Source organism: Onychostoma macrolepis, chromosome 12, assembly GCF_012432095.1.
Source record: "Onychostoma macrolepis isolate SWU-2019 chromosome 12, ASM1243209v1, whole genome shotgun sequence".
Taxonomy (NCBI): Eukaryota; Metazoa; Chordata; class Actinopteri; order Cypriniformes; family Cyprinidae; genus Onychostoma; species Onychostoma macrolepis.
In genome coordinates this window covers 10,941,003-10,967,283 of record NC_081166.1, presented here as the reverse complement: position 1 = coordinate 10,967,283, position 26,281 = coordinate 10,941,003, and the positions used below count along the sequence as shown (strand labels likewise).

The window sequence follows — 26,281 nt, the reverse complement described above, 5'->3', positions numbered from 1 at the left end:
GACAATTCCTGTGTCAACTATGCAGCGTGCAGCTCACTTATAGTGCAGACTGTGATTCACACAGGCTGTTTATGAAATTATGTCTCACAGGACGTTTCAAATTACTTAATATGTTATTTAATGAATAAATATGAATTGTACCTCACCTTCAGCATTATCATTATTGTACCCGCGCCGGACAGAGATTGATGGTGCTGCTGCATGTCGTGCCAAACCTTTCATGGCACGCGAGTCATCAGCTTGAGATCGGTTTATGAGATCGGCCTTTTTAGAGACCGCTGATCAAACATCCCAAAGCGATTATCGGCCGATAATGATCGGTACCCGATCAGTCGGAGCACCCCTAGTATTTACTCAAAATCAAAGTTCAGTGCAGTGCAGGAGATCTAGTGCACTGACATGATACTTTTCTTTATTACTCTAGCTAACCACAGTATGTTGTGTGTGTGTGTGTGTGTGTGTGTGTGTGTGTTTGTGCAGTGCTGGAGCAGCTGTTGGAGCAGCTGCAGAGGTTCCTGAAGATCCTGGATGGAGAGAAGCTGAGTGGAAATGCCACAGTGCAGAAGGGCCTTCTGACAGAGCTGCTGCAGTCGTACAAGTCTTCCAATGGTACATAAATAACATCATAATGTCTACACTACCATCTCTATTCCAGTGCTTCTCAAACTGTGATCTACAAACCTTTGGTGGTCCATGAAAGATTCTTAATGATCTGCGAGTTGATTGGACAAAAAGTCCATCAGTACATTTTTTTTTTTTTATGTTTTTGAAAGAAGTCTTTTGCATGCATTAATTTGATCAAAAATACAGTAAAAACAGTAATATTGTGAAATATTATTGCATTTTAAATAACAATTTTCTATTTTAATTAGTGCTGTCAAACGATTAATCGCGATTAATCGCATCTAAAATAAAATGTATGTGCTGTGTGTATTTGTTATGTATATATAAATACATAAACATGCATATATATTTCAGAAAAATATGTTATGTTTATATATTAAATATATTCATTTATAATATAAAGTATGAATATAAATATAGACATGTGAATATTTTCAAAATATATACTGTGTGTGTGTGTGTGTGTGTGTATTTATATATACATAAATATACACAGAACACACACATATATTATGCAAACAAAAACTTTTATTTTGTATGCGATTAATCGTTTGACAGCACTAATTTTAATATATTTTAAAATGTAATTTATTCCTGTGATACCAAGCTGATTTTTCAACAGCCATTACCCCAGTCACATGTTCCTTTAGAAGTTATTCGAATATTGATTTGGTGCTCACAAAACATTTCTAATTATTATCAATGTTGCGTTGCTTAATATTTTAGTAGAAACTGTGAAGGAAACTTTTTTTTTTATCAGGATTCTTTGATGAAAGAATGTTAATCGAAGCATTTATTTGAAAATAATTATTTTGTAACATTATAAATGCTTTTACTGTACTTTTATGGTTAATTTAATGCATCCTTATTAAATAAAGTATTGATTTATTTTAAAAACATTTTACCCCAAACTTTTTAACGGTACTTTACATAGAGATTATTTCAGCTTAGTTAGCTGATTTCTCCCTGATTTGGGTTATCCACAACTTTTTTTTATTAAGTCAGGTTTGCCACCTGAAAAATTTAAGAAGCTATGGTTAATGCACAAGTATACGACAGACCTCCTTGTGTGCTATTCATGTAGGAGCACTCTACTGGTGCAAATAGAAAGTAGCAAAAGGTCCAACAAATGTACAGTTTTATTTACAGTATATGTATTTGAGCATGACACTTGCATAGCGCAATTGTCCTCACAAAGAGCGACAGTTGTGTGTACGTTTATAGCTTCTGTGTTGTTTTGAGAATCTGCTCTGTTCTGTCTTATTAAGGAGCCCGTAATTTTGGTCCGTGCGTGTGCTTCTTTCTTCACACAAGCATGGCTGTAGGTTTTTCATGTTCTGGTCTTGGGCTTGTGCACTTCCTCCCCTGGCTCCAAACTGTATCATTTTCCAAGGCTGTTTTTATCCTCTAGGGACACTCACTTCCTTTTAGTAGCAGCTTATAAATAGCTTTCATTTCCATCCTCCAAATCCCAATCTGTTTTCACTGTACCATCGAAACATTTTTTGGCTTCATCACAGGATTTTATTTCCTCCCAAAAATGCATTAAAGCTGTGTTACCTGTGGACTGCCATGTTCCTTGTTTCTGCCATGTAACATCTTGTCCCGTATGCTTAATTTAGTTTATCTGAATTATTCTGAAGATCCAAAAAACGCCCTAAAATGTTATCTGTTGCCAAGCAAGCGCTATAAAACCATCTCCTACAGACTGTGACTAAATCAGCACTTTTATTTTGATAGATTATGACCTCTCTATGTCTCCCACTGGCCTGTCTTTGATGTGTATAGAAGGAGGGGCCCTGGAGATGCCTTTGGACCCTTACACAAGAGAAGTGTAGCACAAAACTCTCACTGTTCTCCTCTATAACAGAAATCTATTACGTGTTCAGTAAAATGAGTGAGGGATGAAAGGGTCCAGAATCTGAAAAAGCATTAAATATGAGATGAGGGGGAGGAAAAGTCAAAGAAGTCCTAGAAGTTCCAGGCAAGGTTATTTGAGTGGAGCAAAGTATCTTTACTCCAGTAAGTTCACAGTGGCCCCAAAAGTATTTGGACAATTAGGCCACACTTAAAGGGATAGTTCACCAAAAAATGAAAATTACCCCATGATTTACTCACCCTCAAGCCATTCTGGGTGTATATGACTTTCATCTTTCAGATGAATACAATTGGATTTATATTAAAAAATGTCCTGGATCTTCCAAGATTTATAATAACAGTGAACGGGGATTGAGATTCAATAGTCCAATAAAAGTCCAAAAAAGTGCATCCATTCATCATAAAAAAAAAAGTGCTCCACGTGGCTCCAGGGGGTTAATAAAGGCCTTCTGAAGCGAGAGTGAACACCTCTCTCGTGAATGCACTTATGACAGATTGCAGTTTATAAAGTTTTAAATATGGATATCCGGGAGCCGTGTGGAGCATTTTTTATGATGGATGGATGCACTTTATTGGACTTCTTTTGGACTATTGAATCTCAATCCCCGGTCACTGCCATTATAAAGCTTTGAAGAGCCAGGACATTTTTTAATATAATCCCAATTGCATTCATCTGAAAGAAGAAATCATATACACCCAGAATGACTTGAGGCCCTATATATATATTTTTTTTATTATTAATTATACCATACAAATTTGTATGAAATTTCAACTTTGTAAAATACTTGTGCTTTTTCATGCGACTGGGTAGGTAAATTAAGTGTCCAGATAATTTTTGGTCTCCTGTGGCACAAAATGCTAGCACAAAAACGTATAATTGTGGCATCATGTGGGAAAGTTTTTAACAAGATTCAGCTTTAAACAAAATTTAAAACAAGATTCAAATTTGTAATCCAGTATTTAACAATGGTTATTTTGCAGGAGGAGATGAAGAATACATCTACATGAACAAGGTCATCGTCACATGTCAAAACCAAGACAAAACAGACAGAGGTGAGTCTATAAACGTCACTGTAGTTAACTTACAGTAACTTTTGCAGGTATGAGGATGAAAACAAACAAGTAACCTGCAAACAAGTCTGTCATATATCACAGTGGTTTATCTTGTTTCTTGACAGTGCTGCAGTGAATGTGTGTCATGTTTAGGGGGTGATTGGGTTATGCCTGAAGTGTTTAGCCCCCCTCCCCCCACTCTTCACCATTTCCTGTCTGTTTCTCAGTAACTCCTGTCCTCCTCTCGCTCTTCTCTGCCAGACCCCCATCTGAGGCCAAGCTGCTTTGTTTAGATTTCACTGAAGAATGAGAGTAACAATAAAACCAGACTTAACATTCACATCGCAGTCGTCTGCGCCAAAAAGATACATGCATGACTAAACTGTGGTGGCGTTCTTTGATCAAATTCGGCACCATTTTAATAAACAATTTTTAAAAAAAGCTTATCAAGAGAACAACCCTTTGAAGTTCAGTATCATGCCTTTTACTTTATAATTTATTTCAAGCACAATGATTTCATCATTTCCTGCCCATATGTGAAAATTTCCCCAACCTTGTGTTAATTTACATCTGATAAATCAATGGTAAAAATGAAGCGCGATGAGTGTCTTGTGTGACACAACATGCAATAGCTCATGTAAACCAACTGAGAAATGTACAGTGGTGGCCAAAATTATTAGAACACCAATATTTTCACCAGTTTTAAGTCAGTTATTGCTGTAGTGTGTCAGTAGGAAATATCTGTTTACATGTCCAAGCATTCATTTTTCAGTGAGATTTTCGTTTGCACAAGGAGTCTGACAACAGCTAGTGCTCCACACAGAGATCTGATCTCATCATCCAGTCTGTCTGGAATGACATGAAGAAACAGAACAAACTGAAACAGACTAAATCCAGAAGAATTGTGGCAACGTCTCCAAGATGCTTCAAGAAACCTACTTGCAATTATTACAATTAATGGCAAAATGAATGTTTGGACATGTAAACTGATATTTCCTACTGACACACTACAGCAAAAGATAGAAATAACTGACTTAAAACCATTTTTTAGCTGGTGAAAATACTAGTGTTTGGCCACCACTGCAAGTGGTGTGGATAAATTGAATTTCAGTGAAAAGCAGCACTTCATGGTGTCTTGACTCTTTGGTGACTCTTAGCCCTTGCTGTGCGGGTTTGGTATTCGCCATGCGTTCCTACGGCAACCCAGATGTTACCGTTTGGAAAGGAAGTCGAAGGAATGTCTGATGGGAAGCCACTGAATATGGCCATCAGCTCTAAGAGACTGCCGCAGGCTATGCAATGTTACCAGAGCTGTTACCACTAGCATATGCAAACAGTGGTAGATGAACAGCAGAGTTAATATGTTTACTTGTTGCTTGCAAGCACAGTTGTTCAATGCTTCTAATTGCTGTATATGATGAATGCTTTGAGAAGACTTCAATCTATTTATTAACAGACACTTTTGTTCTGTGTGAAAATAAATATGCTCCTCAGACTACAGACCAGAAGCCAATGGAGAACCAGGTAAATACATCCATGTGAAGAACCCACCAGAACCTCCACCTCCCAGACCAGTAAGTGACTCATTTTAACTTCATTTAAACACTATTTACAGAATGACAAAGATACATTTCACACTAGGTTTGTTTTGAAATGCTAGTATGACACCAGTGTTGAGTAATGCATTACAAAGGCACTTCCTTCTGCCTCAGTAAAAGGGTGAGAGTAAAGGGGTGTGACAGAGCCCTTACAGTTGCCAAAAATAAAACTGCTTTTTTTTTTTTTTGGTATTAAAAAACAAATAAGCAAGCCCAGCCCAGGTGACAAAAAGTAACACAATAGTAACATACCAAGTTACTTTCCATGAAAAGTAACTAACACAATTAGTTCCCCAACACAAATGCAACACTATATATAATCTACTATTAGAGTTGGGCGATACAGTATAAATTGAATAGTCACGCTATATTTGCAGTGATTTTCTGTGCATATCACAATTATTTTAACACACTGTTCAGTGCTTTTCAATTAATTGATTCATAATTCAAATATTCAATGATTGAGGAATCTGCGATTTAGTAATTCAAGAATCAATTATTTGTTTACATCATCACTAACAAATATTCATGGAAGTCCGGACATAGCATTTTTTTCATGTATTAAAATATTTAAGTTAAACATATGTTGCTTAATATTTATTTTATTTTTGGTTCATGTAAAGGTGCATAATTTAAAATATTACACTTTACACTTTACACTATCATTATTATTATTATTATAGATTATTTTTCACTGTGTGAATAGCATGCCATTATTACTTTTAATTAGATTTGTACTTTATTTTATTAAATATTTTGATTCTATTTAATTGCAGTTTGGTTAAAAGAAGCCATTACAGAGTAAATACATATCGTGAAATACATATTTAGCTATATCGGCCATTCAATCTCACTATCTACAATGCTGCTGTCATTTATTATCTGCTGTTTACTTTCAGTTTGACCACATATTTGTTATGTATCTGTTTCCCACGCTCAAAAATAGCTGTGTGTTTTTGTTTATAAGCCACAAAGAAGCCAATAACTAATCCTGCAGGTCGATAATGAATCCTGCCTTCATTAGAACCAGTAATTGTCCTAAACGATAGCATACAATTTTTTTTCAAATGATAGAAATACAAGTAAGGATGCAAAAAGCGTGGAGTCTCTGCGTTGAAATACTTTGTAGCTCCTGTGTCTGCTGTGGGAGTCTGCAGTCGGTCAGACGTACAGACAGACAGGAGGATGGAGAGTATTAGAGCTCTCCAGTGAGAAGTCTTTGAACTTCAGACCCATCTGCGGGGTGCTGGGGCTGATTAACAGCAGCTGCACAAGCGATCGAGGAGCTGTTTATAGAGGCTAGAGAACCGCAGTTAGAGCATGGACACGTGTGCGTGTGCATATGTGTGGGAATGAGAAACGGTAGACGTGTTCACACCTATTTATTTATTGCGTGTCTCTCATTTGCCGTTGACAGTATGCAAAGAGACGGTTGCTTTTATTTACTGTTTAGAACATTAGATGAATTTGTGCATTCAAATAATTGAAAGGGAAATTCTGTCATCATTTACTCAATCGTGTGTTGTTCTAAACCTATTTTTCTAAAATAAAATAACAGATTGATCTGCAATCCCTAAGGTGGATAATTAGCCTCTACCAAATCTTCTTCCACACTTTCCACATTGGCGTCCATCTCCAGGGCTTCCTCTGCATCACGTTGCTGCTGTGCATCTGTGCTCTTAGGCAGTCTGAGTAAGCAAGTCCAAAGCGAGCCACTTTTTGGAAAACCCGTCATCTGTCTACGAGGCTTCCATTTGTCACCGCAAATGACATATTCCAGGGTCAAATTGCGGTTGACGGTGAACGCAGAGTTCCCCCTCACCATAGCCGTAAAGAGGGCACCCCTGCTATTGACATAGTGTCCTGGCATGGCTGTCCATTGACCCGTAGTGATGTTGTAGCAGTCCATAATGCAGCGCAGGAAGTCATCACAGGGGCCGTTCCTCATGACATACAGTTTGTCGCCGTGAGCCACCATGCAGTGTCCGTAACTCTGAGGCTTGACCATAGTGGTGACCAGCGTCCATTTGTCATTTTTAGGTGCATATTCATAAATGTCCGTAGTATCCGGTGACTTCCAGAAACACACAAATATCCTACGCCTGGCAACAGCACTAGCCGCCGCAGCCACCGAACGAGGCGCGTGCTTGCAAAATGTCCACGCGCTTGTAGAAACATCACACGCTTCTACAGAGGACATGATCCTTTTGTCAAATTCACCTCCGATGGCGTACAAATGTCCATTGTGACCCACCAGGGTAAAGTTATACCTGGACTGCTGAGGACCATCAAACACACTCCAAGTGTTGGAATCTGTGTCATAACAGAAGCTCAAGTCAACAGTTTCCTTGCTAACTCCTCGCACTCCTCCAACGATATACAGTCGGTTCTCCACAACAGCCACCCCAGCCATAGAGGTGCTGGAGTCTGTTGGTAGATCAGTCAGATATTTCCAAGCTCCTGGTTTCTCATCGAGGTAAAACACCGTCCTGTAGCAGTCCTGCAGAATCTTCATGGATGGCGAATGAGTCCCTAGAGCGACAAACGATGCTGATGAAAGCGACTCCACGTAGCAGATCAGCTCCTCTGGAAGTGCCTCGAGAGCATCTTGCACGTCACTATAAGCATCACGAATGAACACTGCAGCGCTGTGAAACAACCTCCACAAGCCGTACACCGCTGCCGTGTGGTACAGAAGAATGCAGTTGTCGGTATCAAGAAGGTCTATCAAGTGCTGGACCAGGACATCAACTTGAAGGAAGGCCGCACACTCTGCAGCCTCCACGATCTCATCTGGGTCTCTTATAACAGGGCTCTCACCCCTGGAAACTGCCATGGCGATGAGGAAACCCCTGGCTTTCAAGCCTCCCTGCAGGTGGAACTCGTTCAGCTGACTGTCCTTCATCCCAGAGCGGAAGAGAGCACGGAAATACTCACAGTTCTGTCCCAGGATGGCCCTGTCTATGGCGAAAACGCTCTCTTCAACCCTTACTCTTAGAATTCCAGTGGACTCTTCAACTTGTTCTTCACTTTCATCCCTGTTTTGAACCAAACTGCAAGGGGGCCCCATAACACCTCTCTCCTGCCTGTTCTTACCTAGATTACTCTGTTCATGAACCATAAAGTTAGTCTTCGAGTCAGTTAGTGTTTCTGTTTGGATTGGACTTGTAAACAGAAGTGTGCACACGCTGCAGTCTCACAGCTACTTGCTGGACTGAAAATAGCAACACACTAAAATAGCATTGAGGCCACAGACTTCAAAATAGTAGTGTTAAATGATCAGCACTAATGCTACAAAAAAGTTCCAATGTAATTCTGAATTAATGGAGTTTAAATTAAGTTATTGAATTATATAATTATGATGTTATTTTTTTCCCATTGTTGACTTATAATCATTTTAATAAAGACAGAAACCCATAAATGAAGTGATGACAGTAGTTCAGAAAGCCACTCCTGTTTTTAATAAGACTAAAAAGATTATTTTCCTTCAGTACCCTCTCTACCTCAAAAGTGTTTTGGCCCTGGTGAGTTACATTTTTTTCTTCACTGGATTTTTGGCATGGGAACGGGGGGATTTTCCATGTTCTGGGTGTTCTTTTGGTCTCTTGCCCACTTGCATTTTTTGCTTTTTGTCCCAAAGAATGGTGCTTTATCATTATTTATGTCTTACTCTTGAAATCTTTCCTATATAGACTACATTTTTTTCTTTTTAAGGAGAAGATGGTGTGATTTGTGGATTAGATTATGAAAACAAGCCTTGGGTGGAGTTCAGTCTCGACATACAGTACTAAGATTTTAGGATTTGTCTTTTACTCACAGTGATTTTTATATCCAATTAACAGCATATAAACAGATCCCACTGTTGTCATGTTGATTCTGGGATGTGGACATGGTCTTGACCTTCAGCAGTGGCCGGAGAAGAAGTGATACAGAGTTGTAGCCTACCCTGAAATGCCTTCACTTTCAATTTAATCATTGTCAGATGCCTGAGGACTCAGCACACTGTTTTCTGTTTCAGAGATTCTATGTTGAGTGTCAGAAGAGCGAGGGCGGGATGAAGCGAAAAATGTGGGGGTTGTGAGTTGGGGTTGATGTGAGAAAAACAATACTTTCTACACAGTTCAGTCAACATGTTCCTTCTCTTTTGGGCTGCTCTTATTTTCCCACCAAAAACCTAATATATTTTGTTTGTCCCTTTACATTTGAGATCACATAACTCTTTGACTCTCGTTCTGCATCACTCTTTGAAGCGGAGCCTCTAGCAAGTTTTTGCATTCAACTTCCTGTGTCCTCGACATCCAGTTGTTTATATACATGCCTTGCCATCACTTAGCCTGCCTGTTCGCCTCACTTCTGCTTTCGAGAAGCAAAAGCACTTCATGTCAAACAGGAGGTTTCAATCCAGCCACTCAGTATAAAGTATAATGCAAGCAAGAGGAGATTTTCCCAGCCGTCTGTCTATAACCTCTTGTCATCATTCAACTTTATGGTTCACAAGCTACCGCTAGCCCTAATCAGCCCTGTGTGTGTGTGTGTGTGTGTGTCAGTGTGTTTTGTGTGTCATGAGGAGAGGATCAGTGTTCTGTTTGCCCAGGGGCTGTCATTGCATTGTGGGTATGAGTGGGGAATTTAGTAATGTTATGAACCGGCTGATTTGGGAAACCTCATCGCTAGCTCCACACCCTTTTAAAACCATTACTCCTGCAGGCAAACACGTGTGGAATTCCTTTTCTAGCTGAGCAGGGCTGAGGTCAGAGAGAGATCAGTTTCGAGGAAGAATCCCCCTTCAGTCAGAAAGAAAAGCCCACATGAAAGACAGGTGCAGAAACAACTAGTTAAGCTCGTCTATTGAGAGTCCCTCTATTTGATTCATTACATGGGAGTGTGTTAGAGATGTTCAGCTTGGATACAGTCTCTGTGCTGGTGTGCTTTGCACATTGTGTTTATGAAGTCTGCTGAAAAGACCAGCATAGATTTCCATGCTGGATCAGGTTGGTTTATGATGGTTTATTGGTGGTCTAGCTTCAGCATAGTCATGCAGTTAATCAGCAAAACTGTGGTAGTAAAGCTAGTTGACCAGCATGGTGTGGTGAAGCTGGCTGATCAAGGACTTGTTTTCTTATTACACATTCCTGGTCTTTTATTCTAATACTATGTTAGATTACAATTTTTGGTCACACTTTATTTTAAGGTCCAATTCTTGCAATTAACATTCATTAACTACGTCTTTTGCCTCAATAAACTCCTAATTTGCTGCTTATTAGTAGTTAGTAAGGTAGTTGTTAAGTTTAGGAATTTGGTAGGATTAGTGATATAGAATATGGTCATGCAGAATATGTGCTTTATGAGTACTAATAAACAGACAATATGTTAATAGGCATGCTAATAAGCAACTAGTAAATAAGTGAGAGTTGGTCCCTGTACAGACTAATTTTTTTAAATTTACTCCTTAATTGAATAAAATTTTTAAAATATATTTATTTAATAAAATCACATTCTGGAGACCAGCATCCAATGTAACAGCATTTTCAATTGGAAAAACATAAAAGTGGCTTTATAATTCATTGAAATAATCAGTATGTTGACATAATGTTATCTCTGTCTCTCTTTATCTCTGATGTTAATTATCTTTCTCTTTTTTTCTCATTCTTTTTATCTCAGTGCACCTTGGGAAGGGAGCCGTTTCCTCTTCCACCAGCTCCTGCTCCTGCGTGTATAGAGACTGAAAGTTACTATGAAGATCCACAACCCTATGATCCTATTAGCATCAATGGTACGTCTCAAACTGGGTCCAAAGTTGACCTAAATACACATTATCTTCCATGGTTTATTCTTTACTTTGACGTTCATGTCAAGCCATTTATAACCTGGTTAAAAAAAGGATATTTCCAAAGATTAGGTTAGTCATTTGTGACTTCTTATTTTCCTCAACATTGTCCTTCTCACTTACGAGAGGGAACCTGTGGTCATTGAGTGCTCTGTTTTAGCTCCGTCCCACTGTAGTCTACAGCTTTACTCTGATACAGAGAAGCCTGCGGGCAGGGAGCACAGAAAACAGTGATGGTCTTTGTTCAACGGTAACCGGTTCTTTGGCTCTGGACACACAGTGACAGAACATTGACCGTGAGCCCAGGAAATGGGGCCAACAGTGATGGGGCATTTGGCTGGGGTTGCAGAGTTCAGCCCAGCGAGGGGACAATCATTTACAATATTCTTCAGCAGATGACGTCTCTTCTTGGTCAAAGGATACAGAGGCATTAGCATGCAGCTGTGCTGTGTAATATCAACACACAAGGGCTGCGCATGGCCAAAATCTGATGTTTCGGCACTTGTTTCGGCAGCTGATATCAAGCCAAACCTCATGGTTTAGGATGAGTGAAGCGAATTTCTAGTTGGATACGTTTTGACAGTGATGAAACCCTAAAATAATACAAGCAGTGATGCTGCTGGTTGCATAAAAACCACAAGACACAAATATTTAGCACAGCCCCAAAATATCAGTGTTGAGTTTATGCAATACTAATGAACATTTCTCATGCATCAAATGCACTTATTTACTCTTTCTGTTTCTTTCATGTGACATGTAAGCCACATAAGGTTTCACTATCTACAGCTTCTCACCTGATCTTTTTTTCTCTTCCTCCCTTATTGCATTTCCCCTTTTATTGTCCTCCTGTGTTTCTGTAGATTTTGGGTGCTTTGCCATCATCACAGGGGTCAGGAAGCGCATAGAAGCTTCAAACAGTGTGGTCTATGCTGTGATCACTCGGGGTATCTATCTCTGTTTCTCTCAGTGTACATCAAGAGAGAAAAACAATCAAACAGCACTAACTTTATAGGCTGCTGTGAAGTGCATGGCTCTGAGAAAACCTCATTGTTTAATGCATCCATGCTTAAGGCTGCTGACTTTGCATGTGCTTGCTTGCTTAAGAGCACGCCTGCCATATTCATGATGTACTCTTACTTCTCTGTGCCCCAAAGCTCTCAAAAATCCCTTTATCTACTAAACTATCTAGACAAACCAGTTAAAAAACAATCATTCCCCTCATCATGTCCTGATTTACTAATCCTCATCTCGTTCCTTTTGTTTTCCATGGAAGAAACTCACACAGGACTGAAAAACCGGAAAATTGCTGAGTTAACTATTCTCTCACACAATGCTAAATTCAACAGAATTTGAAAGGGAATTACTTGCTATTTAGAGGATTATACTTTCTTTTATCCCAGAGCACCGGCAGTGAACAATCAGACCTGCCCCGCCTCCTTTGCTTACTGATATTTCTCACATTTCACATTTACAGAAGATACAGAACTAGTGAGCAGTTCATATGAGTCCTATGATGAGGAAGAAGTGACGAAGGGTAAGTCCACTGCGCAGCACCAGTGGCCGTCTCCTGAGGCATCCATCGAGCTTATGAAAGATGCACGCATCTGTGCCTTCCTCTGGAGGAAGAAGTGGCTCGGCCAGTGGGCCAAACAGCTGTGTGTCATTCGCGAACATCGTCTCTTGGTATGTGACATCATTGCTCAATGTCAGTGACACCCATTTCCCACCCATAGCTGATCTATGATATGAATGTTTACACAGAATGTTTACATGCATTACTAATACTAGTAGTCATTATTTACTTGAATGTTTGCTTTTAACTTTAATATGTCCTTCAAACAGACAATTTAGTCAACATAAATAAAAAAATGACCATATTTACTTTCTTAATGCACATTGCATGGTCTACCTGTGTATGGTTTATTGTTGCACATAATTATGAAGAATACAAGTTTCTCTTTTTATAATCTTTAATCAAAATGTAATAACTTGTGCCACTCCTAAAATGACTTTTACCAAGACCTCTTAAAGACCTTGAAAAAGCTCTCCCCTTCATCCACCTCTCATGGAACTTTTCATGATTCAGTCAATTTTCAGTGGAAGAAAATCAAGTTCCACCCATAAAAATCCTCAAAAATGTCTCATTACAGGAGAAAAATGGGATGCAAATGTTTTGCATTAAACATTTACATTTATGCATTTGCCAGATGCTGACTTAAACTGCATTGAAGATATACATTTTATCAGTTCATGCAATTATTGTGAATCACACCCATGACCTTGGCATTGCTAGCATTTACTATTTTTGCAACAAAAATGTTTTACGTTGACATTTACTAGCACTCGTGGAATATCAACGATTTTTTAATAAAGCTCTATTGTGAATTATATTTAATTAAAATAATCAGTGTCTGTTGGCGCCGATAGCCTCGTGGGCAGCGCGTTGACATGTAGCGCCATTGCGCTTCGGGCGTCCGTGTTCGAGTCCCGGCTCGCGGACCTTTCCCGATGCTATCCCCCCTCTCTCTCTCCAACTTCGTTTCCTGTCTACCTACTGTCCTATCAAATAAAAGGCAAAAACGCCAAAAACAAATCTTTAAAAAAAAATAGTCAGTGTCTGATTTTTTTTTTTAATGCTACTGTGTTCAGTGCTACAAAAGCTCAAAGGATCAGACTCCACTGCTGGATATTAGTCTGCTGGGCTGCAGTGTTGTCTACAAAGAGAAACAAACTAAGAGAAAAGAACACAAGTTAAAAATAACCCCACTGGGTGGAGAAGCCATCGTCCTAGGACTGCAGAGCAAAGAGCAGGCTGAACAATGGCTAAAGGTGAGGGACAATGGGGTTTGGCCCATATTGATGAATAATCAGTGTTATGTTTGTGCGGACATTGTTTATAGCCTTTCATCTTTATCCAAGGTTATTCAAGAAATTAGTCCGAAGAATACCGCAGGATCTGCTGATGTAACTGACTCTCCAACGCTCATCTGTACTAAGGTATGATAGTGTAGGGTTTATTCTCTGATTGATTTAGGTATGAAACTTTGTCCAATTTTGGGTGGATTTTTCATCAAATAGTCTCTGTATCATGTTAAGCTTAAAAGTTCTGCTCTTTTTGGCAGGGTGAGCAAAGTGAGAGATATTCAGTGGCATCTGAGAGTGGCAGCAGCACAGACAGTCACGCAGAAAACCTGGAGAACAAAGATGGTGAGAGTAGACCATTGCAGCTATTCTTTTAGGTGTCCGTTTGCTTGACTACACTGGAAGTGACTTGAAGTTGTCTAAACTGGTAGAGTTGAAGGTGCTTGTCACCTCAGAATGTTGCATAACCATGAACCAATCAGCTGTAAGTTGCAGCGTCAATACAAATACAGTTAATAACTTTGTATACCTTTTATTTACAATGGAAATACATTGACATGAGAATAAAAAATGCATCATGATAATTAGAAATGAGGCAATCAACTAAAGTTGTGACACCTCATAATCAACACCTCATTGATTATAGTGTGTATATATGCATCATATACAAGTTCAAAACTTTGGGGTCAGTATTTTTTTTTTAAAGTAATTTCTGCACTTTTATTTAGCAGAGATGCATAATATTTTTCAAAAGTGACATTGAAGACGTAAAGTTATAAAAGATTTCTATATTAAATAAATGCTGTTCTTTTGAATTTTCCATTCATCAAATATTCCTAGAAAACACAAAAATATTAAGCAGCACAACTGTTTTCAACATTGATGAAAAATCAGCACATGAGAAGGATTTCTGAAGGATCATGTGACACTGAAAACTGGAGTAATGGCTGCTGAAAATTCAGCTTTGCCATCACTGCAATGAATTACATTTTCAATTTATTTTAAATTGTTATAATATTTCACAATATTACTGTACTAGCTGTATTATTGTAATTATGTTGTTTCAATTGTCATTTAAACTTTAGTTAAGAAGAAATACGGCAAGTTTAGTAACCTTATGAACATTGGAAAAAAGAAGGTTTCCTCTTTGGAAAGTCCGGAGAAGGCTGTGGATGCGTCAGGTAAACAATCATCAGTATTATTAGTTGACAAGTTTGAAAAACCTTCACAAAACCTACCATTTCCATCACGTTCTCTTTGTTCCAGGCTACCTAAACGTCCTGGTGAACACCCAGTGGAGAAGCAGGTGGTGCTCAGTGAGGGACAGGCAGCTTTGGATCTACAACGACAAAAGCAAGAGCAAAGTGTCCCAGCAGCCAGTGGCTCTGGAGAGGTGCATGGTCCTGCCAGACCCCAGCCCTGAGCACCTGTACTCATTCCGCATCCAAATTGATGGAGAGGAGCTTGCAACCCTAGAAGTGAGTAAAGAGAAGTTCATAACCAACTAGTCCTGCCTGCATAGCAAGACTCGTGACTTTGCAGCTTATTCCACCCACTTAGGATGAGATTGTCTGATTGACCTGTAAAGCACAGTTCATTTGGTTTCTATGTGCAGTTTAGAGATCTGAAAGATATCTTTGGGAAATAATAAAGTCTACAATAGCACAGCGAAAACTCATCATGAACAGTCATAATGAAAACACTGAAAACATGAGTGGAAATGTGTTTAGATTTTGTAAATTTATGTCCATGCAACAATAATAATATTTCACAGACAGGAAGCAAACAGAAAATACAGTTATATACAGCTTGTTATCTTGCTTCCTCACTCAGACAAAACTCTGAATATCTTCCAAAGCTTGTGGTGTATAACATCTGTATAAGACAGTTGTTTGTTACAGTAAACCAGAAGACCAGAGGTCACTGATTAGTAATTCTTTACACTCTCATGAAAAGCCACTGTTTTTCCCAGTCTCACTGTCTGATGCCCTCATGTCTCTTGGCATCAGTCCACCAGCCTGAATGAGATTTCTGAGAACTCCCCTCTCTTTCATTCAGTTCTGGGGCCTCATTTATAAAATGTTGTGCAGAAACCATCTTAAAATTGATCTCTCAAATATGCGTACGGGTGATTCATAAAATGAACGTACGTACAGAAAACGCACATATGCGTCTCTTTCAGCTGTGAAATCTATGAATCGCAAATGATCTTGAACTTGCACAAAAATGGTTTCAGCTCTCTGCTTGTAAACGACTCTTAATAAATGACACTAATATATAAAAGATTACCAGTCATCGTCCAAATCCTTTCATTTAGAACAGCTTACATTTCCAAAAACCCGTAGAACTCGAACAAGAAAAGATTTGTATGTCTGCTCAGACCCTGACGTGACGCTAAGCACTTTTCCACGTCAAAGACAGCTTTTACAAATATGAGCGTTGCCGTGGATTTAGGTGTACGCACACTTTATAAATGAGGCCCCTGGTGTATACAGCTTTGTGTGATGTTGTATTTTTATACCGGTATAAAGGTCTAAAACTCGCACTTTACATCTTCATCATCCATAAGTATCTCACAATCTAGTGATGCATAATTACCTCTTGTCTGGATAGATGTTGTTAGAAGTTTTAGACGCTCTCTCCCGGTGACCGTCCAGGCTCAGTCGAGTTCGGACCACTTGGAGCTCGATGAGGTTGTGTTCAGGTTCAGATAACTAGTTATTATTAATTAATCACTCTGAGACTTGTTTTGAAAAGTTAACGAATCACCAACACACTGGTTTCGTTTTATTAAAAAAAAAATAAATAACTCGTAAGCAAATCGTCAGCTTGGAATTCTAAGGTTCTGACATTGTCAAAATTGAGTTATTCACATATTCTTGACAACTTATAAGTTAAGTTGTGACGTATTGTCAAGTATGGTGACCCATACTCAAAATGGTGCTCTGCCTTTAACCCATCCAAGTGTACACACACAGCAGTGAGTAGTGAACACACACACACACCCAGAGCAGTGGGCAGCCTTGCTCCAGCGCCCAGGGAGCAATTAGGGGTTAGGTGCCTTGCTCAAGGGCACCTTAGTCATGGTATGGAAGGTGGAGAGAGTGCTGTTCATTCACAATCCCCACCTTCAATTCCTGCCGGTGCGAGAATCGAACCAGCAACCTTCAGGTTACAAGCCTGACTCCCGAACCATTAGGCCACGACTACCTTATTTACATTATGTGATGTTTTTTTTTTAAAGTTCTGTACATTTTAGGACTTTTTATTTAGAAAACAAAAAGGTTCTATCTACAAAGTCGAACTCTAACTTGGTTCTATAAGGTTCTATCTGCGAATCAGCCAATCAGCACTTCGAATGCTCGCAAGAGGACCAATCAGGATCAACGTTCTTTGGCATGTCGCCGGACTGCTCCATAACAGCAGGAAAGATTAAACATTAAACAACAATAATTACGTGTCTGCATAATCAATAAGTGCAATTCACCTTTATTCCACAAAGTGGCACTGTTTAAAACATAATGATGTGATTTTTCACTCATTATGATGCTGAAAACAATAGTTTTGAGAATATATTGAGATCGTGAATATGAGCCAGATGCTGAATGTATACTGGGGAAATACGCTCTGACGATGGCAATGATGGTAAAATCTGCTCAAATCGAACCCTTCTAAGTTTCAAAAGGTAAGGAAGTATGCTTATTTTATTCTTTTTATTATTATTATTTTATGTTCTTAAAATATCAGGAGAGTCGGATATGTAATGATTGGCGAAATATTCATGCAGTTTAAACTCTTAAAATATCTTAAATTTTAAAACATTAAGCCTTAAATATCAAATAGTCAACAATTTAAATGATGGGGTCTTAATTACAAAAATAAACGCCAGCATGTTATCTCGGCCATACTGATCTAAAGAGAAGCCATTTTCCCTGTCCCTCTTTTTGTGGAATTAAGTCCTGGTCAGATGGATTAGAGTAACATTAGCTGCCTTAACTGTTCCCTCAATAATGTGTTTAATTACCCACTATAATCCAGATAAAATTAACATTAGCACTGGACAAAATATTTAGTATTGCCCTAACTTAACCAAGAAAAAATTATTTCTCCTAAAATATGGAATAAATGTGATAAAGCATTAAATTTACCTTTCTCATACATGTTGACACATTGTTACAACACTAATGTTATGTTTTAAAACAAATTATAAAAAAAAAAAAACTGTTTTTCTTAAATTGTTGCTTCCATTAATGTTTTGCCAGATAGAACCTTATAATTCCAAGCGGAAAATGACTTTTTAGAATTAGAAGGTTCTATCTGCATTTGACCTGTTCCAAAAAACTCCATTTAAAAATTTGAGAGGATTTTGATATTGTACATTTAGAATACATTTAGGGTCTCTGTCATTTTCATGTAGGAAAGAGACTTGTTCCCCATATCATTTTTGCTATATGTAATGCAAAAACTTTGAAGCTCAATATCTCAAAACCACTCAGAACGCAGATAGAACCTTATAATACCAAGGCGACGAAATAACAAAAATAATAGCGAGTAGTCTTCACCACGAAATGTCAGCGTCGACAAATAGTTTAACAAGCATTTATATAGTCTTTGCATATCATTTGCATTAATCTCATTAAAACCTCCCATAACTCTTCCATCTTCTGCCATCGCTTGTGACTGCCTTCAAGGCAGGAAGCATGACCTTTGTCATAAAGTCTGCACAAGTCAGAAGGAAAAATTATGACCTCTCTAGATAGTAAGCGTGTCTATTTCTATTTTAAACTATAAGAAAAATTGTGACACCTCTCAAAACAGAAGCGATACATAAGCACATATGCATAAACCTCAATATAATACCTCTAGCAGGTGTCAAGAGCATTTTATGCCACGGTTAACTAGAAGTTCCATTTTGCACTTAGAGTTGCAAAATGCATCCCCTTGTTTTTAACCGTTACTAAATAAGCAAAGCAACTATATATCAGTTAGATTCACAAAGATATCATTATCTATGATCTCAACATAGGATACACTTTTATGCCGCTTTCAACACATTATACTTTTATAACAGGAGTCTGGAGTTTCACTGTTTCTAAATCTTTTGTCAATCTTTGTAATTCAGCTGAAAAATCACACAATTCAATCATCTCTCTCATCAATTTCATTATTCTCTTATTTGTTGATTCTTGCTTTCTCATCAACCTCAGAATTGCCTTCATCTTGAAGATGATCTTTTGATCCTCCCGCTCTCTCTTGAGCCCGTCTGCGACGTTCCTTCTTCTCCTGTTTCTTGACCTCCCTACTCCAGTTTCGTTGTATCCCTTGAACTAAAAAAACGTCAAAATCAATTTCTATTTAGTCTGACCTTTTCTTATCGTTCCTGTTAAAGGATCAGTCAGGAAATTGCATATCAAATAGGTTGGGACCTTCTCCTTCAGTGATTCACAGCTAATTTTTTATTTGCTAAACAAATAATGGACACTTCCAAATTATATACACTACTGTTCAAAAGTTTGGGTTGGTTAGATTTAGTAGAGTCTTTTTTTTTTAATTTTAAAGAAGTCCCTTGTGTTCACCAAGCTGCATTTATTTGACAAAAAATATAGAAAAAACAAAAACAAAACAATTTAACATAACTGATTTCTATTTTAATATTTTTAAAATGTAATTTATTCTTGTGATAGAAAAGCTGAATTTTCAGCAGCCATTACTCCAGTCTTCAGTGTCACATGATCCTTCATAAAACATTCTAATATGCTGATTTGGTGCTTAAGAAACATTTCTTATTATTATCTCTAGTATGTTGAAAACAGTTGTGCTGCTTAATGTTTTTGCAGAGACCATGATGCATTTTTTGATAAATAGATTTTCTTGAAAAAGAATATTGATCTGAAATAGAAATATTTTATAATAATCTTCTGAAAATAAGTATTTTCTGTCACTTTTATGCAAATTAAATGCACCTTTGTTGAAAAAAAAAAAAATTAGGGACCCCAAACTTTTGAATGCTAGTGAATTTGTATTTCTTTGTGTATCAATTTTGAATTACATTATGACTCATAAACTTTTCCTGCCCTCATTCTTGAGTTGTTTATCATCAGTTTTCAGTAAGACACTTCTCAGTAAACAAAGACTGAGTGGACAAAATGGTAACTTCTCAAAATTACTTCAATATAAACTTCCACGTGACTGCCATCTTCAGGCCAGAATGAAGCAAACTAACTTTTTTTTTTGGCAGATAATTTTACCAGGCCTAGCTGCACCCGTGAAGATATATAGATATCTAAGGGGGTATCAACGATTAAATATCCTCCTCATTTCTCTCAGGCTAAGTCCTCTGCTGATATGGGCCACTGGCTTGGGCTCATACTGTCACAGACAGGCACCAAAACAGACCCAGAAGATCTCACCTACGACTATGTGAACTCTGAGAGAATATCCAGTATTGTCAACGCTGCCAAGACTTCCATGTAGTAAGTTACTTCATGTACATCAGTTGTTATTAAAAAAAAAAAGTATAGTTCATCATTTTCTCACCCTCACGTCACAATCCTGCATGGGTTTCTTCCATGGTGTACAAAAGGAGAAAATGTGAACAATAGCCTTGAGGCTGAGACTGTAAACCGACAAAATGAAATAAAATATACCATAAAACACAATTACATCATACAATAGTCATATGATAAGTTTGTTTGTTTTTTTGAGATTTTGGAGCCTGATTTGTTTGTATTTGCCAGTCTAATGCAGAGGAGGTACTCTGAGCCCAACACATACACGGACAGCCCTCCGTCAGACCCTCATACCTGTGATGACATATACGATGATGTACCATCCACAGAGAATGAACAGGAGGTGCGTGAGACACCCTTGCCATGCTTTTGTCATTAATCTACAGCACCCACTTTCATGCAGCTGTGTATATCTGAGTCACAGACTCAGAATAGTGGAAGATTCACTAAGCATTCCGCCAAAAATAATACGAGTGACAGGAAGTCATTGCTGTGACAGTGTTGTGTTTTTGTAACCCTGCAGGCCATCCAACTTCAATAATGTTTCTCTGATACTGTTGCTTTCTCCGGCTGTAGGAGATTCAAGAGATTCAAGAGGTTCAGAATGGCAGCGAGGAGGGAACAGCAAGCAGCGAGGAGAACGGGAAGGACAGAGTGTATCTGGATCTGATCCCGGTTCGCTCCTTCCTGCACACGAGCTCGGGCAGAGTGTCACCTCAGACATCCAACACCGCACAGACAGAGCTCAGTCCCTCAGCTGCTCCCCAGGATGATCAGCTACATCCTAAAGAGGTTAACAATCTTAAAATGGAAAATACATGTTATTAGATCTAAATTTCAGCTATTTATTTATGCATGTGTTTCATTTCTTTAAATTGACTTTGCATTTTTAATGGAAATCTTTTGCAACATTATAAATGTCTTTACTGTCACTTTCTCATATAATAATGCATCCTTGCTGAATAATTTAATTCATTAAAAAACTAAAAAAACAACTTACCTGAGCCCAAACTTTTGAATGATAGCGTATATATACATTTTTCCCAGTATGTGCATTCCCTGGTAATTAAATCCATTACCTTGGTGTTGTTAGTGCCAATATACAGATATTTACTTATTAATAATGATATAAAATTAAATAAAAACATGTACACTGCCGTTAAAAACTTTGGGATCAGTAAGATTTTTTTTAATGTCTCTTATATTCATCAAGGCTGTATTTATTTGATCAAAAATACAGAAGAAAAAACAGTAATTTTTATCAGCCATTACTCCAGTTTTCAGTGTCACTTGATCCTTCAGAAATCTTTGTAATATGCTGATTTACTATCAATGTTGAAACTGTTGTGCTGCTTCATATTTTTTTGGAACCTGTGATACATTTTTCTTTGATGATTAAAAAGTTCAAAAGAACAGCATTTATTCAAAATATAAATCTTTTATCATTTAACACATCCTTGCTGAATAAAAGTATTAATTTCTTTAAAAAAAAAAAAAGAAAGAATTTTACTGATCACAAACCTTGGAATAGTATAGTGTATATTGTAACACAAAATTTCTATTTTGAATAAACACTGTTCTTTTTAACTTTTTATTTATCAAAGAATCCTGAAAAAAGTATCAAAGGTCCCAAAAATGTGTTTCCAAAATTCTGCTTCGCTTCACAGGAATAAATTATATTTTAAAGTACATTAAAATAGAAAACTGTTACTATAAATTGCAATAATATTTCACAAAATTACAGTTTTTTTTTTTTTCAAATAGATGCAGCCTTGATGAGCATAAGAAACCTTTTTAAAAAATATTAAAAGTCTTACTGATCCCAGACTTTGGAACAACAGTGTAAATATACAAATGTTTTAATACAAATGTTTAAAACCTTCTATACTATTCTTTTCTAAAACAGAATGAAACAAGTGAAACCTCATTACCGAGCAGCACAGAGAATCTCGATCCTCCACCTGTTGCTCCTAGAGTGGACACAGACCCCTCTCCAGCCCCCAATCTAAACATCCAGACTCAAAAAATCAGTTTCCTCAGTCAGGAAAACCAAAAGAAGGCCTCTCCCACCTCAGTGCCATCCCAAACCCAAACCCAAACCCAGACCCTACCCCATACATCTGCACAGACGCCCCAGAGTCCGCCCACTTCCAGAGGAAGAGCTGCCAGCACAGATAGATTTCTTGATAAACTCAAGTTCTCTCCAGCAGGTGAGGGCTGTCAATTGTAAAACAGACCTACAAAACCTTTATTTATTTACCCTGCTGTGCTTTTCCCAGCCATGCACTCAAGTGAGCATGCCTTCAGTATGTGAATGTAGGTCATGACTCAAAGCTCCTACACATTCCCTCCTCTTTAGCAGGCCCGGGGTCGGTTGAGGTGAAATTAGGGAAGAACAGGACGGAAGCCGACGTGCGGCGTTACACCGACGAGAGAGACCAGCTTGAGCGAGAGAGGGAGGAGGTTAAAAACACTCTGGCCACACTGAGGAAAGACAGACGAGAGGTGAAAGAGGAGCTGAGCGCCTGCCAAGGTACTGCAGCGCCACCTATTGGTCATGTTTGGAAATGCCCATGTGTTAAAAGCAGTAGTTTTGATGGTGTCTTCTTTCTATTTTCAAGTTGCAATTGTTTTTAGATATTACTTGTTAGTTCTGACATACCATAACACCACAAATGTCACTCTAAATGTAAAATGTTAATAAATGCTTTTGATTATGGCTCATATAGACCCTACTCAGCAGGCCTCTCTGGAGGCTCGTCTGAAGCTGATGGAGGAGACGTGTCGTGAGGCGGAGCGTCGGCGAGTGGAGGTGGAGCTTAGCCTGATGGAGGTGAAGGAGAATTTGAGAAAAGTGGAAGCTGGACCCTTTACACTGGGCACCACGGTAGATAGCAGTCTACTGGAAACTTCAACGGTTAGTATGACGACAGCAAATCAGAATTTTAAAATATATCATTTAAAATATATCAAATCAGAAACAGTTATTTTGAATTGTAATAATATTTTACAATGTTCACTGTGTTGTGTTTTTGATCAAACAAAGGCAGCCTTGGTGAGCATAAGATACATGTTTCAAGAGAAATAAAAAACGTACCTACTCAAACTTCTGAATAGTAGTGTATAATCTGTTGCAAAACCAAAGGATCTCCTTATTTGACATAAGCATACTAGGTGGAAATATTCAGTACAGTTAAGAACAAAATTGCACTGTGTTTTTAATAATTAGACTTTTTTTTGTTGAGCGATACATGTCCAGCTGATTATACTGTTGTGTATTCTAGCCCAAGATGGCACCTGTATCCAGCCCTGCTCCAAATCCACCCACCACCAGCACCACCAACAATGGAGATTCACCTGTCAACTCCGCCACAGCGCTGAAGAACAGACCCCTGTCCATCATGGCATCCAGCAAAGGAAACGTTCTGCAGAAGGCCAAGGTCAGAGTCCGCTTATGCAACCATAGTCCTAACAGAGAGCTTAGCTTTTTGGTAACATTTAATACATTTCTCAATCAAAGCAACTATGCACGGAAAAGTACTAATTAACATGATTTTTGGACATGCACCGTGGTAATTCCATTGCATTCTTTGATGTAAAGTACCATGTGAATAGCAATATATACACTACCATTTAAAGGTTGATAAAATGAACGCATTCTTGCAGAGAATTCTTAATTTCCCCTAAACAGTTGAACAGTAGTGGATATGTAACAATGGGTATGCATATGAATTAGAGATGTTCCGATACCCTTTTTCCCTTCCCGATACCGATTCCGATACCTAGGCTCAGGGTATCGGCCGATACCGAGTACTGATCTGATACCTGGGTGTGTATCTGGTTATACAGCTGTATGTACTACTAGCCCTGTATGAATTGATACAATTATTTTATGGTGTGCTTCACCATAGATAGATAGATAGATAGATAGTCTGGCGAGTAAACAAAAAAATATAATATATAATGTTTGGAAAATGGCACATCTATTTAAATATCTAAAAGTACACTCTTAACATCAGTCAGTCAAGCATTATAAATGTATTATGATAATCAAGTATTATTTAATGATATAACTTTAGCAATTAGAATTAAAACTTGGTAACCATGAATACAGTCATTTTAACTGAACTGGTGGTGGTGCTTTTTTGGTAATTGAGTGTTTCTCTAAAAAATGGGGGGGAAACTATCAATAATACTGATAAGATAATAATCATACTATGAATCCTACTAAGAACAATATAAAACGCACTAAGGATTAACGAGCTGCTGGATTCATGAATATTAATCACGTTGTCTGCGTTCGCTTGAACTGATTTGCTGAAATCAAAACAGGGACGATTATTGGTGAGCGCCAGCCAATGAGATTATCGCTTGCGCATTAGCTCCGCCTACTACCGGAGAACCGGCAGTTCTTAAAAGCTCAAGAATTCCAAAGGAACTCCGTTATTCTGACAGGAAAATACAACAAAGAATATCGTTTACATACCAAGCAGAATTGACGCGCTACATGCAAGACTCTCTCTCTCTCTCTTTTTGCGTGTGAGGAAAAAAGCAAAGCGACGGCGAGTCGTGCACTTCACACTAGAGCTTACGGTACGTCAAATACAGGTGCGCTGCGCATTCATTCAGTTGAACTGATAAATGGCCCAGATCGCTTGACGGAGAGTGAAACTCTGAAGCGCTTGGTCAGAGTGTTCAGCGAGTGAAAATATATCTGTGCTAAACTTATACATAGCCTCCAACTCAACACACTGGCGAGTATAATCTGAGCATTTATTAGCCAGTGGCTAATATTATACACTATTTAGTCGCCCAGGGTGAAGATTTAGTTGCATATGCAAGTGATTTACTGGCTATGCGCTACCACGTTTGTATTTATTCTTCACTGCTCTAAATAGTGGTTGCTTGTGCACAACTTCCTGTGTTTGCATTCTGAGCAGCGAAGAAGAATTGATTTCCGATTTGCAGCGTTAAGCAAAGTTAGCGGGCATAAGTCTTGTTTAAAAATTGTATCGGATCGGTACATGGGTTCAAGTACTCGCCGATACCGATGCCAGAATTTTTTGTGGTATCGGTGGAATTTCCGATACTAGTATCGGAATCGGAACAACCCTAATATGAATATGGTTATGCAAAGGCCTAATGGTATTACTATCTGAAACCATTACCACCACAAGTGTATTCAGTCATTTTTTACAATATATTCCTGTGTTATGTCATTCTCTCTTTGCAGGAATGGGAGAAAAAATCCACAACCTAGTGGAAGGGAACAGAGCGCACAAATGGACTTTTTAGCCAAAGCTCAAAGGACTGCTTAGGCAAATGCTTCATGCAGGGAGGGAGAGAGAGAGGGTGTGTCCAATGACCTGCAGGCTCCGCCCCTCTGAAACATCACCTTCCACTCGTCCCTGCTTCTCTGCATTCAGAGGCTGAGGCTGAGATGGTACTGGGTACGTGCAGGCAGCTGATCCAAGACAATATTTTCTGTTCCCTGCCAAATAACGCCACTGGACGGCAATAGATTTTAAATCTATTCAAGTCAATTTTATGTAATAGAAAGGAAGGGAATAACTGAAATAACTCTTCCAGTGGTATGGATGTTTCACAAGCTTGAGAAGAAACCAAAAACAGTTAGGCGAGCTTCGAGAACCACTATTTTTAGATTGAAACATTTAGATTAAAAAAAATCTTAAATCAGCCATTTGGTACGTCTGGTACATTATAGCTTGGTTCATGTATGCTGGTAACCAAGATGTGAATATATATTACATATCCGTTCAGTGTTTTTGGTTTGTTACTGTATGCTAGCTGAAACATGCACTTTTTATTCAAATAAAAGTTTGTACTGACAACAGTTCATGTTTATGCAAAACCAATAGTTGAGGCATCCTGCTTTGAAATGGAAGAAAACTGCATTTTCTCCAGGAGGT

General features: G+C 38.3%; 2 protein-coding genes across 3 annotated transcripts in view; one reads left to right on the top strand and one right to left on the bottom strand.

The window, feature by feature from the left end:
* The window catches only part of afap1l2 (actin filament associated protein 1-like 2), a 40,187-nt gene extending 13,984 nt beyond the window's left edge, over positions 1 to 26,203 (top strand). The window contains exons 2-19 of one of the 2 annotated variants that reach the window (XM_058793447.1): positions 481 to 609; positions 3,484 to 3,555; positions 5,050 to 5,129; positions 10,815 to 10,926; positions 12,455 to 12,663; positions 13,630 to 13,809; positions 13,900 to 13,977; positions 14,103 to 14,187; positions 14,928 to 15,023; positions 15,109 to 15,320; positions 20,170 to 20,315; positions 20,580 to 20,694; positions 20,928 to 21,143; positions 22,258 to 22,561; positions 22,714 to 22,884; positions 23,081 to 23,268; positions 23,636 to 23,791; positions 25,585 to 26,203. In XM_058793447.1, coding sequence (XP_058649430.1) covers positions 481 to 609; positions 3,484 to 3,555; positions 5,050 to 5,129; positions 10,815 to 10,926; positions 12,455 to 12,663; positions 13,630 to 13,809; positions 13,900 to 13,977; positions 14,103 to 14,187; positions 14,928 to 15,023; positions 15,109 to 15,320; positions 20,170 to 20,315; positions 20,580 to 20,694; positions 20,928 to 21,143; positions 22,258 to 22,561; positions 22,714 to 22,884; positions 23,081 to 23,268; positions 23,636 to 23,791; positions 25,585 to 25,611 — 2,576 coding nt within the window. In that variant the 3' untranslated portion in view covers positions 25,612 to 26,203. Of the gene's footprint in view, positions 1 to 480; positions 610 to 3,483; positions 3,556 to 5,049; positions 5,130 to 10,814; positions 10,927 to 12,454; positions 12,664 to 13,629; positions 13,810 to 13,899; positions 13,978 to 14,102; positions 14,188 to 14,927; positions 15,024 to 15,108; positions 15,321 to 20,169; positions 20,316 to 20,579; positions 20,695 to 20,927; positions 21,144 to 22,257; positions 22,562 to 22,710; positions 22,885 to 23,080; positions 23,269 to 23,635; positions 23,792 to 25,584 lie in introns of both variants that reach the window. The other variant, XM_058793446.1, reaches the window with a different exon arrangement.
* On the bottom strand, positions 5,147 to 10,808 carry LOC131550926 (kelch repeat and BTB domain-containing protein 13). The gene has a single exon (XM_058793450.1). It carries the CDS (start codon positions 8,272 to 8,274, stop codon positions 6,727 to 6,729), a length of 1,548 nt encoding a protein of 515 aa, XP_058649433.1. The 5' UTR covers positions 8,275 to 10,808; the 3' UTR covers positions 5,147 to 6,726.
* Positions 26,204 to 26,281: the final 78 nt, after the last annotated feature.